General features: G+C 39.6%; 1 protein-coding gene across 2 annotated transcripts in view; it reads left to right on the top strand.

The window, feature by feature from the left end:
• Positions 1–19,130, top strand: part of GALNT1 (polypeptide N-acetylgalactosaminyltransferase 1) — a 60,779-nt gene extending 41,649 nt beyond the window's left edge. For both annotated transcript variants that reach the window (XM_028703031.2, XM_028703032.2), the window contains 8 exons: positions 1,505–1,712; positions 4,245–4,415; positions 5,494–5,611; positions 6,203–6,383; positions 7,389–7,528; positions 15,432–15,530; positions 16,492–16,626; positions 18,026–19,130. In XM_028703031.2, the coding sequence (XP_028558864.1) occupies positions 1,505–1,712; positions 4,245–4,415; positions 5,494–5,611; positions 6,203–6,383; positions 7,389–7,528; positions 15,432–15,530; positions 16,492–16,626; positions 18,026–18,172 (1,199 nt within the window). In that variant the 3' untranslated portion in view covers positions 18,173–19,130. The remainder of the gene's footprint in view (positions 1–1,504; positions 1,713–4,244; positions 4,416–5,493; positions 5,612–6,202; positions 6,384–7,388; positions 7,529–15,431; positions 15,531–16,491; positions 16,627–18,025) is intronic.
• Positions 19,131–19,346: the final 216 nt, after the last annotated feature.

Raw genomic sequence — 19,346 nt, 5'->3', positions numbered from 1 at the left:
GTTGAAATAGAGATTACTCTATGCCAGGGTAAAGTAAATCACACTCTTCAAATAACCTAGGGTGCCCTTAATGCTCAAACATGCATGAAATGAATATTCATTAAATAGTGCCTGTTTAATCTCTAAATCACTTTTTAGTTGGATTTTGCCGTATTGATAAGTACAGTGCATCCACATTCTATTTTTCCTTTGGAATTGTGCTGAACCTGCTTCTTAAGAGAATTCTTTTGCCTTTATGTAGAATTATTATTATTATGGATTTCTTCATTGAAGCAGTGTTGGAATAAAAAGCTGTTATGTGAGCTTTGCTTTTAAGAGTTTTATAAACGTAAAACCTGGTAAAGGACCCCTGACAGTTAAGTCCAGTCGCGAATGATTGTGGGGTTGCGGCGCTCATCACGCTTTACTGGCCAAGGGAGCCAACGTTTGTCCGCAGACAGTTTTTCTGGGTCATGTGGCCAGCATGACTAAGCCGCTTCTGGTGAAACCAGAGCAGCGCATGGAAACGCCGTTTACCTTCCCGCCAGAGCAGTACCTATTTATCTACTTGCACTTTGGCGTGCTTTCAAACTGCTAGGTTGGCAGGAGCAGGGACCGAGCAACGGGAGCTCACCCCGTCATGGGGATTCGAACCGCTGACCTTCTGATCAGCTCAGTGGTTTAGACCACAGTGCCACCCGTGTCCCTAAGAGTTTTATAGTACTTAAGTAAACTGTGTATAGTACTGTGTATAGTATAGTACTCTGAAACCATACCTGACTCTTCAAGTTGTACATAGCTGCATAGTACTATATTAATGTTTTCCTTGATGGTGCTTCTGTGACTCACATGGAACTTTGTTTAAAATAAATTGGGTTTGAAGTTTATCAAACTGAAGGATGCAGGCAGAAAATGCAATCTCTGTTTACATGCTGGTTAAATACTCTGTAAGTAGGAAATTAGGCTTCTACAAAAATCTCCTAATCGGGAGAGAGTGGGTTTCAAATTTTAGCAACAGTTGGCTGAACTGAATAAAGCAAACATTCAGCTTTACCTTTGTATCTGCTGATGCCATATTCCCAGTAAAGTTGATTTGCATAATATTTCACTTTTGCACTGGAAAAAGAAACATCAAGAATACAAGACTTACTCCTCGCATAATTTAGAAGTGCTAATTTTTCATTTAGAAGAAAAATAGTGGATAAATACCGATTAGTTGTTTTGCTTACATGTGGAAAAAGTCACCATCCTGAACCAGAAAGAGAAAAAGAGAGTTTTAATCTTCCATTAAAATCTGCAATTTGGAGCATAATGTGTGTGTCCTGGTTCTGTTCTTGCACAGTATTCATAGTATATTCAGTCTTAAATTTAGTGTTGATATCTGGATTGTTCTGCCCCCTTTTGACTATTCTTGTTGAGAGTTCATTTAGACATAAACCATTTTAAGAGTTCTTACTAAAATTATGAGTGTACATGTAGCTTGAATGCTACATTTATTTTATCTTTCGCTTGCCATACTTTTTAGAGTTCTTGAAGAGACCCTTGGAGAACTATGTGAAGAAATTACGAGTACCAGTTTATGTGATTCGAATGGAGCAACGTTCTGGACTGATCAGAGCCAGATTGAAAGGAGCTGCTGCTTCTAAAGGCCAAGTCATCACCTTTTTAGATGCTCATTGTGAATGTACAGTAGGATGGCTGGAGCCACTGCTAGCACGGATAAAATTAGACAGGTGGTTATTTTATAAAACATGTTAAAGGTTAATACTGACTAATGCAGCTAATCTGTTTTTTTAAGCGTGACTCATCCTTGGACATAGTGGGTAAACTTCGTTAATCCTTAGAATATGAGAAATTTGTAGTAGAAGAATATTTGCACAAAGGATTAATTAAAGAGCAGTGGCAGACCTTGGTAATTTTCAAATGCAGTATGGATGTATTGCAGATACAGTGGTACCTCAGTTTACGAACGTAATCCATTCCGGAAGTCCGTTCTTAAACCAAAGCCGTTCATAAACCGAGGCACGCTTTCCCTAATGAGGCCTCCCACCGCCGGTGCCCTTCCACCATTCGGATTCCGTTCTTAGACCGAGGTAAGGTTATCAAGCCAAGACACTATTTCCGGTTTTGCGGAGTTTGTAAACCAAATCGTTCTTAAACTGGTCTGTTCTTAAACCGAGGTACCACTGTACAACTATATGTATAATTAATAACTGTGACATCTCAGATATCCTGCCATAGCCTGTTACTCTATTGTTTTCTGTGTTATGCTCAAGCCTTGCAGCATGTTTCTCCAGAAATCAAGCAACCTGTTCTCTGAGGTACATAGGAACCTACCATTCTACCAAGTTAAACCTTTGTTTCATTTAAGGATTTTCCTGCCCTAACTGCTAGCCCATCTGGCTCTGAATACAAATACCTTGTTTAGAGAGGTAACACTTTTGAATGTGGGTAATTTGAGCTTCAGTCTACTATCCTGCATTATTTAATTTCTAAGATTTCTTCTTTCTTTTTATTTTTTTCCAATTTCCAATTTTACAATAATTGATACCTCATCACACATACATACATCATAGTTTGACTTCCCTCCCCCCTTTCTGTGGTTTCTTCTATTTTCACTTTTGATTTATGCATCTCCCCTATAACTCCTTATAATTGTTACTCTCAACTTTGAAAGTTTAATAGTTTAACTGCTCATCTTCAGTTAATCCTGCTAATGCAGTTAACTGTTTGCAATGATTTTTAAAATACTGCAGATAATTTCCCCATTCTTTTTTGAAAGTTCCCTCATCTTGGTTCCTTATTAGTCCAGTAAGCTTAGCCATTTCTGCGTAGCCCATTAATTTTTCCTGCCATTCATCCTTGGTTGGAACTGTATCTTATTTCCACCTATTATTTATAAGATTTCTTATCTACCCTTCACCCCACGTAGAATAGAAGTGACAGCTCTTGCAGATAAAGGACTATTTCAAGTGTTTGATCATTACTTTGTTTAATAACATAGCATAGTTTCTTGTATTCTATGTTGCTGTGATATAAAGTGAGCATGAGCCGGACAAAAACGAACCTTTTAAGCCCCATTGAAATAAGTGAAGCTACCGTATTTTTCGCACCATAGGACGCACTTTTTCCCTCCTAAAAAGCAAGGGAAAATGTGTGTGCGTCCTATGGAGCGAATGCAGGCTTTCGCTGAAACCTGGAGAGTGAGAGGGGTCGGTGTGCACCGACCCCTCTTGCTCTCCAGGCTTCAGGAAGCTATCCGCTAGCCGTGGGAGACCCAGCTCTCCCACGGCTAGCGGAGCGCTGCATTAATCCCGAAGCTTGGGGCGTGCGGAGCTCAGCGCGCCCCAAGCTTGCCGGCACCCAGAAGCTTGGGGCCGCTGAGCTCCGCACGCCCCAAGCTTCGGGATTAGCGCTCCGCTAGCCGTGTCTAGGCTGCAGATAGCAGCCTGCTTCCCGGAGCGCCGGGCACCCTGAAAGCAGAGCGCCCGGCGCTTCGGGAACACATCCGCAGCGTGGGGACCCTTGCAGCAGTTCCCCACAGGGCTCCCCACGCTGCGGATAGCAGCCTGCTTCCCGGAGCGTCGGGCGCCCTGAAAGCAGAGCGCCCGGCGCTTCGGGAACTCATCCGCAGCGTGGGGACCCTTGCAGGAGTTCCCCGCAAGGCTCCCCACGCTGCGGATAGCAGCCTGCCGCCCGGCGCGAGTAGCGCCCTGAAGCAGAGCGCCCCTCGCGCCGGGCAGACATCCGCAGCGTGCGGAGCCCTGCAGCAGTTCCCCACAGGGCTCCCCACGCTGCGGATAGCAGCCTGCTTCCCGGAGCGTCGGGCGCCCTGAAAGCAGAGTGCCCGGCGCTTTGGGAACACATTCGCAGCGTGGAGAGCCTTGCAGGAGTTCCCCGCAAGGCTCCCCACGCTGCAGATAGCAGCCTGCCGCCCGGCGCGAGGGGCGCCCTGAAGCAGAGCGCCCCTCGCGTCAGGCATACATCCGCAGCGTGGGGAGCCCTGCAGCAGTTCCCTGCAAGGCTCCCCAAGCGTCCTATGGTCCGGTGCGTCCAATCGTGCGAAAAATATGGTAGTTCAAAGACACTTGTAGATACTTAACATGAGCTGGATCATGCCTATCATGTACTAAAACTGAAACCTTTTCAGAGATGAACAGGAAATGAGATGCTCAATTTGTGGTATAGGGCTGATATTGTATGTAACAAGGGCTGTATTTTGTATTCTTGCCTTTTCTAATGGTCTATGCCATTTCTTTCTTTAGGAGAACAGTAGTTTGTCCAATTATTGATGTAATCAGCGATGATACATTTGAATATATGGCAGGTTCTGATATGACTTATGGTGGGTTCAACTGGAAGTTGAATTTCCGGTGGTATCCTGTTCCACAGAGAGAAATGGACCGAAGGAAAGGTGACAGGACCCTTCCAGTCAGGTAAAGGGAGCTGATGAGCATTATTGGGAATTATTATTATTATTATTATTATTATTATTATTATTATTATTATTATTATTATTAATGCATGTGTCTAATAATACAATCCAGGTTTACTCAGTTCCCAAGTCCATTTCTACATTAAAAAGAACTATGAAGGTGCAAGGAACTGTGAGGGAAATATGATATGTAATCAGCAACCATTAACTTGATTTAAAAAACCCCAGTAAATTAAGACACATCTTAGAAAGCCTGCTGAAACAGGTAGATCATACAACTCTTAGTAATAATAAGTAATTGCAGGTTAAACACTAGGAAGTGTGTTCTCCCTTAACTGTGAGCATCTACAGTGGTACCTTGGGTTAAGTACTTAATTCGTTCTGGAGGTCCGTTCTTAACCTAAAACTGTTCTTAACCTGAAGCACCACTTTAGCTAATGGGGCCTCCCGCTGCCACCGTGCCGCTGCTGCGCGATTTCTGTTCTCATCCTGAAGCAAAGTTCTTAACCCAAGGTACTATTTCTGGGTTAGCGGAGTCTGTAACCTGAAGTATCTGTAACCTGAAGCATCTGTAACCCGAGCTACCACTGTAGTTTGGACAGGGAGGTCCATTTCAAGTTAGTGATTAGTATGCCACCTTTTCTAAACCTGCGGCAGTGAAACAACGCCGTTTTGGCACAACATAACTTCTTCCTTAAACAGGCTCTGGTGGTTCTCCCCAACCCTCCAGAGCATGGTTATGGGGTGCACAAGGAGAGGAAGTGCTTGTGCAAACATAATTGCTTAACTGGATACTGCCTATGGAAATTAATGGACCTAAGTTAATCATGTATTAATTTTATTGATATTAATGTTCTGAGTTGGACTGGCATTAGATGCAGTTCAGGATGCTGCAACATACCTTATCCTTCAAATCTGTGCTGCCTTCCTGTACTCCCAGACTGGCAAATGCCTCCCTCCTTTTCACCCTCTGGCCCAATTTTAGCTATATTTTTGTTGGGATAGAGTTCACTGCTAAGAGTAATAAATGTAATAATAAATGTCAGAGTTGGATTTAAAACATTTTCATATTTCTTTAGGACGCCTACAATGGCAGGAGGCCTTTTTTCTATAGATAGGGACTATTTTCAAGAAATTGGGACATACGACGCAGGAATGGATATATGGGGAGGAGAAAACCTAGAAATTTCATTCAGAGTAAGTAAACTTCATTTTTATTCCCAGGTAGTGCAGCTTAGTTATGGTAGGCAGACATATTTTGAATGTTGCCAGAGAAAAGATGCAAATTCTATCTTTCAACAATAGATTATTTTTTAAAATTAAAAACAAATTCAGGGAAGAGAGATAACAACAGCTGCTTTGCCAGAGTGCTTTGGTGCAGTACTGCAAAGCACATGGTTCACAGCTCTGATCAAAAGTTCTAGGATATCCCAGTATCTGCATGTGCAGTTGACTGAAGAATAGTTAAACTTGGGTAGAGCTGTCATGCTACCATTATGATGTTTCAGTAATACTGGTAAGTGCCCAATGTCCTTGCTGCAACAGAATGGTCTTGCTATGTAATCTGGATATGATTTCACATGGGCTGGAAGTGGGACATCTGTGATGAGTTCTCCATGAAATGGTGAAGGGTGATAACCACTGGTCAAGAGTGATATGTAAATATAATTAGTAAAATTATAATGCAGAATTATTACTCAGGCAGTTATAGTTTGCATAGTAATCAGAACCTTCCTTTCCCTAAAATACAATAGAAATATGTTTATGGTGAACTCTTGACATTTTCAGATTTGGCAGTGTGGGGGAACTTTGGAAATTGTGACATGTTCGCATGTTGGACACGTTTTTCGAAAAGCCACTCCTTACACTTTCCCAGGAGGGACAGGGCAGATTATTAATAAAAATAATAGACGACTTGCAGAAGTTTGGATGGATGGATTCAAGAATTTCTTCTACATAATTTCCCCAGGTAAGCAAGGAATCTTCAGCATAATATAGTGTCTTAAACTGATACGGTGTATGTATAAAGCCATCTTCTGCTCAGACTATTGATTCACCTGGCTCTGAAATGTGATGCTAATGCAGTTTTAGGCTGCATTAATAGAAACCATAGTTTCCATCTCATGAGAAATAATGGTTACACTTCATTTTGTACTAGACCTCATGTTTGGAGTATTGTGTTCAGTTGTGGAGGAGGACTGTGAGAAGGATGTAGAAAAATTAGAGAGCAACCAAGGTGGTCTGTGGGATTGATGAGACATCATATGAGAAAAGGTTATATGAACTGTGTATGTTTAGCCATGAGAGCAGAAGGCTTGAAGGGACCGAAGGGCTGTCACACAATAGAAAGGAATCTCTGCTACTCCCAAGCGGCAGGAATAGATCTGCAGAAGTAGAGATTTCAGTTGAACATTAGGAGAAACTTCAGTAAGAGTAATCCAGCAATAGAGCCATGTACCTAGGGATGGCGGGCTCTCTCACTGGAAGACTCCAGGTAGAGGCTAGACAGCCATGTATTGCAGATGCTTTAGCTCTAGATTTCCTATATTAAGCAGAAGGTTGGACTAGATTCTGTAAACATTTCTGTACTGTACTCTTCAAGATACTTGCGCTGTTACGGGGCTCAAATAAAGTAGCATCTTTAGGTATAATTCAAAGACTGTACCAAAATTACCCTGTTTGGTTGCAATTTCCTTGGAATGTTCAGACTCCTGCTACCTTATATTAAATGTTCATTTGTAGCTCTGTAAGCAATTTTCATGGAAATTGCTCTGTAGATAAGAAATTGATGCGGCCTCAAAGTTTCAGATAAAACTGCTTGTAAGTTTTCCTTGTGATAGTAAGATACCTAGAACCTGTCCTCAGAGATCTGTGTAAAGATTACTCTTCTCACCCAGTCTAATTTTTTGTGCAGGTAATCTATTACTGTATTTATTCAATTAAAACTAACTAACTGAGATTCAATTCTCTGCAGGGGTTACAAAGGTAGATTATGGAGACATATCATCACGACTTGGACTTAGACACAAGCTGCAGTGCAAGCCTTTTTCCTGGTACCTAGAGACTGTTTATCCTGATTCCCAAATACCACGACTCTATTTCTCTTTGGGAGAGGTAACAATTTTAAGACCCATACAGTTTTGAGAACTCTTAATTAACTGTAGAATTCTTTAATATGCCTCAAGCGTTGAAGTAAAAAAATGTGTGTGAACGGCACACCTGTGCTTTTTTTCCTAATGTGCAAAGCTTTAAAGTTGGGGTAATAAGATTAAAGCAGATTTATTTCTCCCGTGTGTAAGTCTTTCTGTAATGCTGTAATAGAAGAATTCAAATCCTTAGGTCATATAAAATCTAAATTAATACTTGGAAGGAAATTCTTTCCCAGAAACAGGGAATTTGCATGCTGCTGCTAATGTGCACTGTGCTAACAGCTTCTAAACTTAAGTAACCACAGGCTAGTGGTGTAGCAGGGATTCTCAAGAGGAAAAGCTTGTTTTATCAAGTTCTTTTCCTCTTATTATGTTCAGCATGTTTCTATACTGCCTCTTTTGTAAATAAATTTTTATTAATTTTCACAGATAGTAAACAACAAAATAAAGATACAAAAATCAAACCACAATCTAACATTTGAACTTCTAATAAGGAATCCTACTATTTACAAGCCTTCTTTTGAGGTTCTTTAAACCTCAAGACTTCCTTCCAACCCCCTTCTACTGATTCTTTACATCTTACAACATTCTCTGCATTTTGTTATCATTTTTATCCAGTTGTTACTCCTTAATATTTTCTAGTTCCTCACTGCTAACAAGTGCTTAATCGAACCCTGCCAATGTGCCAACTTGTTTACAATATTTCTGCACATATACAATAAGGTTTTTTCCACTGTTTTTAAACTTCTCATTGTCAGAGTCTCTGAGTTTTGCCATCAGTTTTGCCATTTCTGCATATTCCATAAGTTTTATTTGCCACTCTTCTATTGTTGGCAACTGTTCTTCTTTCCATCTTTTGGCTAATAGTATCCGGGCTGCTGTTGTGGCATACATAAATAATTTCTTCTATTGTCTGGGAATTTCTGTTCCTGTTACACCTAATAAAAATGCTTCTAGGTTTGTTTGTTTTTAAAAAGTTAGTTTAAACATTCTCTTCAATTCATTATATATCATTTCCCAGTAGCCTTTAATAACCTTATATTCCCATCACATATGATAGAATGTGCCCTCTTTTTCTCTGCATTTCCAGCACTTATTAGAACTTGTTTTATACATTTTAGCAAGTTTAATCGGTGTTATATACCACCGATACATCATTTTCATATAGTTCTCTTTAAGTGTGGTACATGCAGTAAATTTGAGATCCAGTTTTTCCCAATCATTCACTTGTATATTATGTCCCAGATCCTTTGCCCACTTCATTACACACTTAACCTCTTCGTCTTTATTTTTCCAATCCATCAGCAAATTATACATTTTCGACAGTAATTTCATATTATCCTCCACCATTTCCCTTTGAAATCTTGATATGGTGTAACTAAATCCTTTTTGTCATTTTTAAAAGTTTCATTTAGTTGAAAGTGTTGTAACCAATCTATTACTTTCTCTCCGATTTCCTCAAATCTTTCAACTTTGATTGATTATCCACTTCTGCTAACAGCTCTCTGTACGTTGGCCGTTTAGTCCTTATGCTAACCTTTTTTACTGATATTACTTCTGTCGGTGAGATCCACCATGGTGTCTTTTGTTCTAATACAGTGGTACCTCGGTTTACATATGCTTCAGGTTACATATGCTTCAGGTTACAGACTCCACTAACCCAGAAATAGTACCTCGGGTTAAGAACTTTGCTTCAGGATGAGAACAGAAATCGTGCTCCGGTGGTGCAGCGGCAGCAGGAAGCCCCATTAGCTAAAGTGGTGCTTCAGGTTAAGAACAGTTTCAGGTTAAGAACGGACTTCTGGAATGAATTAAGTACTTAACCTGAGGTACCACTGTAAATCCTTAAATCTCTCCCATACTTTTAAAATTGCATTTCTCATTATGTGGTTCTGGAATCCTTTGTGCACTTTGGCTTTATTATACCATAAATACGCATGCCAACCAAATCTACTGTCATGTCCTTCTAAATCTAAAATATCTGTGTTTTCTAATTTAATCCAGTCCTGAATCCAACAGATACAGGATGCTTCATAATATATCTTTAAATCTGGTAGGGAGAAACCTGCCTCTTAATAAAAATATTCCCAAAGTGGTTAACATACAACAGCTTAAAACTCCTGTATTTTATTTAATAAATCTTTAACTTACCATACAAAGTTATCTACCCTCACAATGCAGTTTGCAACATATATAATAAACATTAGAATTCCCAGTTATTAAAATAAGAAACAATAAAAATGATGCTCTCAATGGACATCAAAAGCATTTCACTGGGGATGAATTTTATCAATTTTATATGCATTATATGTCCAGAATTTCCCAGATATATCCTGAATACTATAGTCAAAAGCAGTGTCTGGGCAGAAATTGCTGAAATGTCTGGAAAAATCTGGACTTTATGGCAACCCATGTCGGCATTGTCGTTACTGGCGATTTTCCTTAAAAATAGCAGCCCTACATTATATGCTATATTATAATTAACTAATTTAAAAAGCAGAACCAACAGTAAAGATACATACTTTCTGGTCAATCAAGCCCAACTGCCTTGTGGAATAAAAGGACTGTTGCTTGCCTCTAAAATGAAGCCAAGGAAGAATATAGACAGGGCTTTAGAGTCATACCCAAAATGATGATTAGAATCTGATCTTGGATTAACAAAGCTAAGTAATGCTATTATAATGTTTAGCTTGATCTGATTAACCATCCTATCCTGTTTCAGGTTGGACAGGTAATCTCACTCCTACCCTTCCTCTCTCTCCCCCATCTTAAGGGTAAACTAATTGGATAATTTAGAATGAATGCCGTAGTTGCCACTCCGTGATTCTCATGATCACATGTTTTCGTCCAAATAATTGTACTGATTTTCACTAAGCTTTAGATAAGACTTTCCACATTTTAAAAATCACATTGACTCTGAAACATCTGTTGGACTAAAGAAGGATTTCCTTGCTTTTATAAGGGGTTCAATGAGTAAGTTATAAGTCTTAGTGTTATTAAAATCTCAGATGTTGGACAGGCATAGGTAACTTAGCTGGTTTGCAAGCTATAACCATTCTTGGGGAAAGTGTAATCTGGCCATGTTATCCATGTCCTAACTAAAGTTATGTTTACAGTACTGTAATGCATTCCATGTGGGGTTCCCTTGGAAGATTGGAAAATTCAACTGATTCAGAACACTAGTGCAACACTACAACACTGTAGAATACTGGTTTACTGAAAGGAGAGCATTGGAATGTGGGGAGGAAAAAGTCAGTTAGGTGACAGTTGGGGAGAAGTAGTAGAGCAGAGCAGCAGATGAGAAAGATAAGAGAAAGCAGTGGACTAGAGAAACGGAGAGAGGGGCAAGTGGTCCAAAGTTCAAGCAGTGGGAAAAAGTGAGCTTTTTCAGACACTGAAGACTATTATGTTTCTTTCTTTTTATCATTGATTGGCTTTTATTTCTTTTTGGAAGAAACTTAAAACACAATGAAAGAATTCCCAGTTAGTTTTTTAATTAAAATGTATGTGGACTTCCTTTTTCTTCCCGTACAATACTAAGTTTTTGACCGAACCCAAAGGGTGCTCATCAATGGTTCCTCTTCATCCTGGAGAAGAGTGACTAGTGGGGTGCCACAGGGTTCTGTCTTGGGCCCGGTCTTATTCAACATCTTTATCAACGACTTGGATGATGGACTCAAGGGCATCCTGATCAAATTTGCAGATGACACCAAACTGGGAGGGGTGGCTAACACCCCAGAGGGCAGGATCACACTTCAAAACGACCTTGACAGATTAGAGAACTGGGCCAAAACAAACAAGATGAATTTTAACAGGGAGAAATGTAAAGTATTGCACTTGGGCAAAAAAAAATGAAAGGCACAAATACAAGATGGGTGACACCTGGCTTGAGAGCAGTACATGTGAAAAGGATCTAGGAGTCTTGGTTGACCACAAACTTGACATGAGCCAACAGTGTGACGCAGCAGCTAAAAAAGCCAATGCAATTCTGGGCTGCATCAATAGGAGTATAGCATCAAGATCAAGGGAAGTAATAGTGCCACTGTATTCTGCTCTGGTCAGACCTCACCTGGAGTACTATGTCCAGTTCTGGGCACCACAGTTCAAGAAGGACACTGACAAACTGGAACGTGTCCAGAAGAGGGCAACCAAAATGGTCAAAGGCCTGGAAACGATGCCTCATGAGGAACGGCTAAGGGAGCTGGGTATGTTTAGCCTGGAGAAGAGGAGGTTAAGGGGTGATATGATAGCCATGTTCAAATATATAAAAGGATGTCACATAGAGGAGGGAGAAAGGTTGTTTTCTGCTGCTCCAGAGAAGCGGACACGGAGCAATGGATCCAAACTACAAGAAAGAAGATTCCACCTAAACATTCGGAAGAACTTCCTGACAGTAAGAGCTGTTCGACAGTGGAATTTGCTGCCAAGGAGTGTGGTGGAGTCTCCTCCTTTGGAGGTCTTTAAGCAGAGGCTTGACAACCATATGTCAGGAGTGCTCTGATGGTGTTTCCTGCTTGGCAGGGGGTTGGACTCGATGGCCCTTGTGGTCTCTTCCAACTCTATGATTCTATGAACCAGGACTGATATTCCAAAAAATAAGAACATGAGAGATGCAGAATGCTGAGGGCTCCTCTGCTGCAGTTTACTTGATAATGTGTCCTAAAGGCACAGAAAAAGAGGGGAGGGCTTGCACATCAGCATTCTTTATGAGCAGGATGTGGCCAATGTACACACGGGAACATTACAAACAAGAAAATAATATTGATGACACAGTAAAAACTGGGCTGTGAACTTTTCAGTCCTGCAGCACAAAACTTTAGTTCTGAGTGCAAAATATAAATTTCCCTCAGTGAGCTTTGGCATACTATCCAGTCAGTAGGTTCAAGCTTTGGGGAGATAATAATAATTTGAGGTTATTATTCTGCTAAATTCACCTTTCACATCACCAGGCACTCACAAATCGCCCCCAATGTGTTTTGTTCTGCTAGGACAAGCCTGGACCTGCCCTGATTTATGGTTTTACATCGGGGCTGGAAGACTATTATGTTTCAAGGGGCAATCACTGATTAATTGCTCTCTACGGACTTTTAGGAGTCTAAGGATCTAAATAGCTCTTGAACACCATGCTGCTATTTTATGCCTTTCGTTTTATTGGTGGTTTTTAAAATTGTGTGTGCTGCCTTGATAATTTGATTTGGAAGCATATTGCTGCAAGGTATTGCTATTGCCTGGTATTGCCCTGCATCCGCACTTGGCCCCCATGCCACAGCTTATTCACTATTTCTCTGCTCTTCCATTCTGGTTCTTTGTTGTGTACAGTGACGGGCATAAAGAAGGTGTGTGGAAAGAGCCTCAAGACTGCTTCTGACCTCTTTATTGGCTTGTTTGTTGAATTTGTATACCACCCTTCACCCAAAGATCTCAGGCCAGTTCACAGCATAAAAATACAAAACAACAACACAAAATGCATAATAAAAACAAGAAAAAAAGAAAACAAACCAATAACCACCACCCTCCAGAAGCACATTTAACATGACATAAAATGTTATCAGCCAAGGCCTGGTTGATGAGGAATGTTTTCACCTGGCCTAAAGATGTATAATGAAGGTGCCAGGCAAGCCTCCTGGGAGAGCATTCCACAAATGGGGAGCCACTGCAGAAAAGGCCTGTTCTTGTCTTGACCTCTTGTGGAGGAGGCCTGCAAGGTCGGCTCATATTATTATTATTTATTCAATTTATATACCGCCGTATACCCACAGGTCTCTCATGGAGAAATATAGGATGGACAGGGCAACTGAACAGGGCACATATGCAAAGGCTTTCTTTCTTTCTTTCTTTCTTTCTTTCTTTCTTTCTTTCTTTCTTTCTTTCTTTTAAAAATATTTTTTAATTAAATTTTCCAACATACATTTATAATATCCAATCTAAATTTGTCACATATTTTCCCTTTTTGACTTCCTTCAACCTGACAATCATCCATTATTCAAATTTTTTAAAAACGCATTTCCTAATTTTATATTGCATTTTATAAACCTTCACCTCTTAGTTTTCATCAATACAATAGTCCTCTAACATTCACAGAGCCTCTTGCAATCCCACTAGCGTTATTTGCTCATCACATACACGTTTCAGATAATCTGCAAATTTTCCCCAGTCTTCGATGAACTTTTGATCTCGTAAATATCTGATCTTTCCTGTTAATTTATCCAGTTCTGCATAATCCATCAATTTCATTCTCCATTCTTCGAGCGTCGGCAATTGTTCCTGTTTCCATTTTTGGGCCAGTAGTATTCTCCCTGCTGTTACTGCATATTGAAAAAGTTTACAATCCTTTCTATTTATTTCATTTCCTAGTATACCTAAAAGAAAAGCCTCTGGTTTCTTAACAAATGTATATTTCAACTTCTTTTTCATCTCATTGTATATCATTTCCCAGAAGCCCTTCACCTTCTTACAATCCCACCACATATGATAAAATGTTCCTTCTTTTTCTTTACATTTCCAACACTTATTACATGTTTTATACATTTTTGCCAATTTTACGGGTGTGGTGTACCATCTATAAATCATTTTCATAACATTTTCCTTTAACGCAGTACATGCCGTAAATTTTATATTTTCTTTCCACAGTTTTATCCAATCATTAAACTGTATATTATAACCCAAATCTCTGGCTCAGTGTATCATAACCGATTTAACTTCCTCATCTTTTGTATACCATTGTAGCAAAATTTTATACATCTTGGACAAAATTTTATTCTCATTGTTTATTATTTCTGTTTGAAATTTAGATTATTTTCCCTCATAACCTCTTTCTTTTAGGTCCTTTTAAAACATTTCATTAACCTGGTAATAATGCAACCAATCATACACATACTCTTTCACTTCTTCATAGGGTTTCATTTTCCATTTTCCTCCTTTTGTAATCAGTTCTTTATATGTAATCCAGTTCCCCCTCATATTGACTTTCTTAAGACGTTATAACGGAGATAGCCAGTGGGGAGTTCTTGATTCTAATAAACTTCTATATCTCTCCCATATTTCTATGAGAGATCTTCTAAAGATGTGGTTTTCAAAACCTTTGTGAATCTTTCTTTTTTCACACCATAAATATGCGTGCCAGCCAAATCTATTATCAAAACCTTCCAAATCCAATAACTCAGTATTTTTTAACTTTATCCATTCTTTCAACCAACAGAGACATGAAGCTTCATAATATAATTTCAAGTCTGGCAGGGCGAAACTTCCTCTTTCTTTTGCATCCGTTAATAACTTATACATAATTCTTGGCTTCTTACCCTGCCAGATATATCTTGAAATTGCTCTTTGCCACTCTTTAAAAAACCACTGTCCCCTTAATTATTGGAATTGTCTGAAATAAGAATAACATCTTTGGCAGCACACTCATCTTAATCGTTGAAATTCTCCCCCAAAAGGATAACTTCATTCGACACCACACCTCTAGATCTTTCTTTATTCCCTTCTACACTGGCACATAATTATTCTGAAACAAATCAATACTCTTGGGGGTTAACCAGATTCCCAGGTATTTAACTTTTTTCACCACTTCTGTCCCTGTTTGTTGTTGCATTATTTCTATTGTGCATATGCAAAGGCTTTCTTGCTTGTGATTGAAAGCCTTCTTACCCTGCCAGATATATCTTGAAATTGCTCTTTGCCACTCTTTAAAAATCACTGTCCCCTTAATTATTGGAATTGTCTGAAATAAGAATAACATCTTTGGCAGCACACTCATCATATGCAAAGGCTTTCTTGCTTGTGATTTCCAAGGCTCGCATGCAGATTATCTTTCTAATGTAAATATGTATAGCAAACGGAGTGTGCTGAATTTTTGTTCTTGTCTTCAGATAAGAAACATGGAAACAAATCAGTGTCTGGATAACATGGCAAGGAAAGAAAATGAAAAAGTTGGCATTTTTAATTGTCACGGGATGGGTGGCAATCAGGTAACAATATAAAATTCCGAAAACTAAAATATTAGATTATTAAACTGTATATAATTAGACAAGTCATTGTGTATGTGAATGTGAGAGTGCATATGTCTCTGTGTGCATGCATGAGCACTGTGTGTACATATGTGCACATATGTGCCACAGAGTGCGGAGGAAATTAATGTTTTGGGGAGTGTGCATGCATGTCTGCATGACAGTATGCTTGTGTGTGTGCGTGCATGTTTGAGTGTACAGTGTCATGCAAGAATGTATGCATCTGTAGGACTCTGTGTACATGTGTGATTGTATTTGTGCATATATGTGTGTGCACACAGATCTGTCTGTGTGAGACGGGGTGGGGGTGAGATATGTGGGGGAGTGGGAGAAAGAGGAGTGTCCCCACTTACTTGTGCTTTGGCAACTCCTTCTGCCAGTGGTATGTGGCTCCAGTCACTATCTCTCAAAGACAATGTTCCCCTTGACCTCAAAAAAAGGTTCCACAGTTACTGGGAAGTAAGCCTTGTTATATTCAGTGGTACCCACTTCAAAATGGAAATAGGATTGCACTGTACAACTTCTTTATAGTATGCTTTGATTCCTGTAGGTCTTGCTTGGAAGAATATTAATTTGACTGTTGTGAGGTTGCAAGCTTGTGCAGCTAGACGGAGATCATCCTGTTTCATGCTGTAGACCTGTTTGTTTTAGGACATGGATGGGTGCTGTTGGGCAATATGGCGGGGAAAGTTCCCCCTCAAAAAACTATTGCCCTAAAACAAAAGTTCTGCAGCGGCCCTGCCCTCTATCCAAGCACCCAGTGACGATATCTACCACTAGTTTAAGAAACTCTTTTATGCAAAGAGATTAATTATTCAAAAGCAGTTTTCCATATGTGTACATTTAGGACAGGTTTAATGTTCAGAAAAACATATAAAATGGTATATAGCATGGTAATAACAGGCTATTGCTTTCCATCAAGGTTTTCTCATATACAGCCAACAAAGAAATTCGAACAGATGATTTGTGCTTAGATGTCTCCAAACTTAATGGTCCTGTCACAATGCTCAAGTGCCACCACTTAAAAGGCAATCAACTTTGGGAATATGATCCAGTGGTAAGTTGTCTTATGACTGAAGCTCAAGTGATTAATTATTGTGGAGAATGCTGGTTGGAACTAGGAGATGGGAGTAATAATTTAAGATAAGTAACATGATGTGTAGCATGGGTTTGACCAAACTGCGGGAGGCAGTGGAAGACAGGAGTGCCTGGCGTGCTCTGGTCCATGGGGTCACAAAGAGTCGGACACGACTAAATGACTAAACAACAACAACATGATGTGTTGCAATTTTTAAACTGTGTTGCAATTAAAGTTTCTTTTTTAGTATTGCAGTTTTGTAAGCAATGGGAGGGAACTCATTTTAGGAGATAATTCATTCCTGTGTTCCATGGATTACAAAAGACACACACAAATTACAGCTGTACCCTAACAAATAACACTCCCTATTTTTTCCACAAACTGCAATGCTAGTTTTACCTGCTTTTCTCAAACTGCAGTAATTCCTTGCATGATTAAAGGAAGCGCTGGCGGCCTTGGAGCTTGCAGTCACATCCTGTTTTGTTTTCCAAAGGGCCTGAACAAAAGGTACCAATGACCTTTTTACTGGCCACTTGAATGCAAACCCTTTCCAACTCTTCCCCATTTCTCATTATGCAGTGGTGCATTTAAATTTCTGTTACAGCAGCATCAAGGTAAAGCTAGAAATTGCTGTTAGAACATGGTTACGGGTTGGATTAAAATGTCAATTTGTATAAAAGTTTTGATAGTCAATTTCTAGTAGTACGTTTTTAAATCTGTGGGCCCGTGGTCCATTTATTACAGTGCACCTGCTCTGAGTATGATTTTTGTTAGCTATTACCTAGTGTTTTAAATTGGCCCTTTTTCTTGTTGACTTAAATCATGATTTAAGTCTATGCTAAGTCATTACTTTAAAACAAAAGCCCCCCTGCACTACATTGCATGTCGCTTTTAAAACTTTAGAGTTTCAAAAGCAGTGTGCACTGAAAGGGAGGCTGCTCGTGAAAGGAAGCACGTAAAAAAAAAATCCTAGACACCCTCCCACAAGCCCTTAAGAATCTTTGGTGGCATTTCCAAGATACCTAAGAGGTACTGAGTTCGATATATGCTCTCTAAGGATGTGGACCTCTTGGAGAGAGGAAAACACAACTATCCTTTTCCTAGCAGTGGTCCTAAATGAACCTACTGACTGGTGTGGATTATCTCTTCCTCTTCTAATTAAGTTACAGATAGGTAGCCGTGTTGGTCTGCCATAGTCAAAACAAAAAAAATTCCTTCCAGTAGCACCTTAAAGACCAACTAAGTTAGTTCTTGGTATGAGCTTTCGTGTGCATGCACACTTCTTCAGATACACTGAAACAGGAGTTGCCAGATCCTTCTTCTAATTAAAATATACTCTTTTTTCCCCCTTTCTTTCCCCTCTCCCCCGCCAAAAAAGAAATTAACCCTTTTGCATGTGAACAGTAACCAGTGCCTGGATAAAGCCACTGAAGAAGACAGCCAGGTACCCAGCATCAAAGACTGCAGCGGTGGCCGCTCTCAGCAGTGGCTTCTTCGCAACGTCACCCTTCCAGAAATATTCTGAAAGGAGTCAAAGAGGAGGATTGACTGGACTACCTCAGCAAGTACGTGGGCTACAATTTTATGTAGCAAGCAAAGGCTGCAAGGTTTATTGGCCACTGGAGCAGATTTCTGAATCTTGAAGAGCCAGCCATCCTGGTGTTAAGGGTGTGGGACTACATGAGTACTTGTGAACCTGCGCACACTGATGTTTACAAGATTGAAAATAGTTCATCAAAGAATCATTTAATAGAACATTTGGACCGTGGAAACAATCAAGGAAATATGCACTCTGGAGAGTGGCACAACCGAGTTCTCTTGTACATCAGCAGCCTTGACCAAAGGTGCTGTTACAAAGATTCTTTTACAAGGTTTAATGTTAACCAAGGTATCAAACATAAATGCAAATATAAATGGAGAAGTTTTAATATCACAAGAGGGGGGGAAATCACTGAAGCAAGAATCAGGGTTCAGAGGCAAAAAAGCAAATCAGAACTATATAAGAAGTACAATTTGTAATACTAAATATCAGATTTATATGTAGATTTTTTACTTCGGTGGGGGGGGGGGAATAACCAAGTGAGACACAATTTCTGTTCAATTGTGTGGTAGTCCATTAATATCCTTTCTTCCTCCCCTGATGGGTCTTGAGCTTATTAGGAGCAAAAGTAAAATTGAGTATAAATAAAATTGGCTCTTTGAATGTCAGTTCAACATTTTTAAACTTTCATTTTGGCTTGCAGGCTGTTGGAACTGTTAATACATCTTTTTTTTAATGATCTGAAAACTGGAGGTGCATCCTTTGATGTGACTTGCTATTTCGGTTGTACTTGGGTCAATCAGCTTTTGACCTTCCATCACCAACTTAAGAATTTGTTAGTAAAATCTGTTAACTTGACTGATAATGCTTAATGGCCAACTCTCTTACTACTGTACTACAGGTTTTGTTTTCACAGCAATAAATCTTTCATTTTTTGACTCCAGTCAGAGCCTACAAATATTGCTTATTCAGGTAATAAGTAGTTGACAACTGAATGTTTCTTGAAAACATTTTTCCACTCCATACGTTGATTGCATTCATATTTAGATTGCATTTTTTGAATTGTAATGTTGATCTGCTTTTTTTCCCTAATAAAATCTAAAGAAACCTGTAGAAATGGCCTTTTAAAAATTGATGTAGCTGAAGGCCCTATGATTTG

This window comes from Podarcis muralis, chromosome 13, assembly GCF_964188315.1.
Source record: "Podarcis muralis chromosome 13, rPodMur119.hap1.1, whole genome shotgun sequence".
NCBI lineage: Eukaryota > Metazoa > Chordata > Lepidosauria > Squamata > Lacertidae > Podarcis > Podarcis muralis.
The sequence above is the reverse complement of the archived record's forward strand: the minus strand, read 5'-3'. Positions and strand labels throughout refer to the sequence as shown.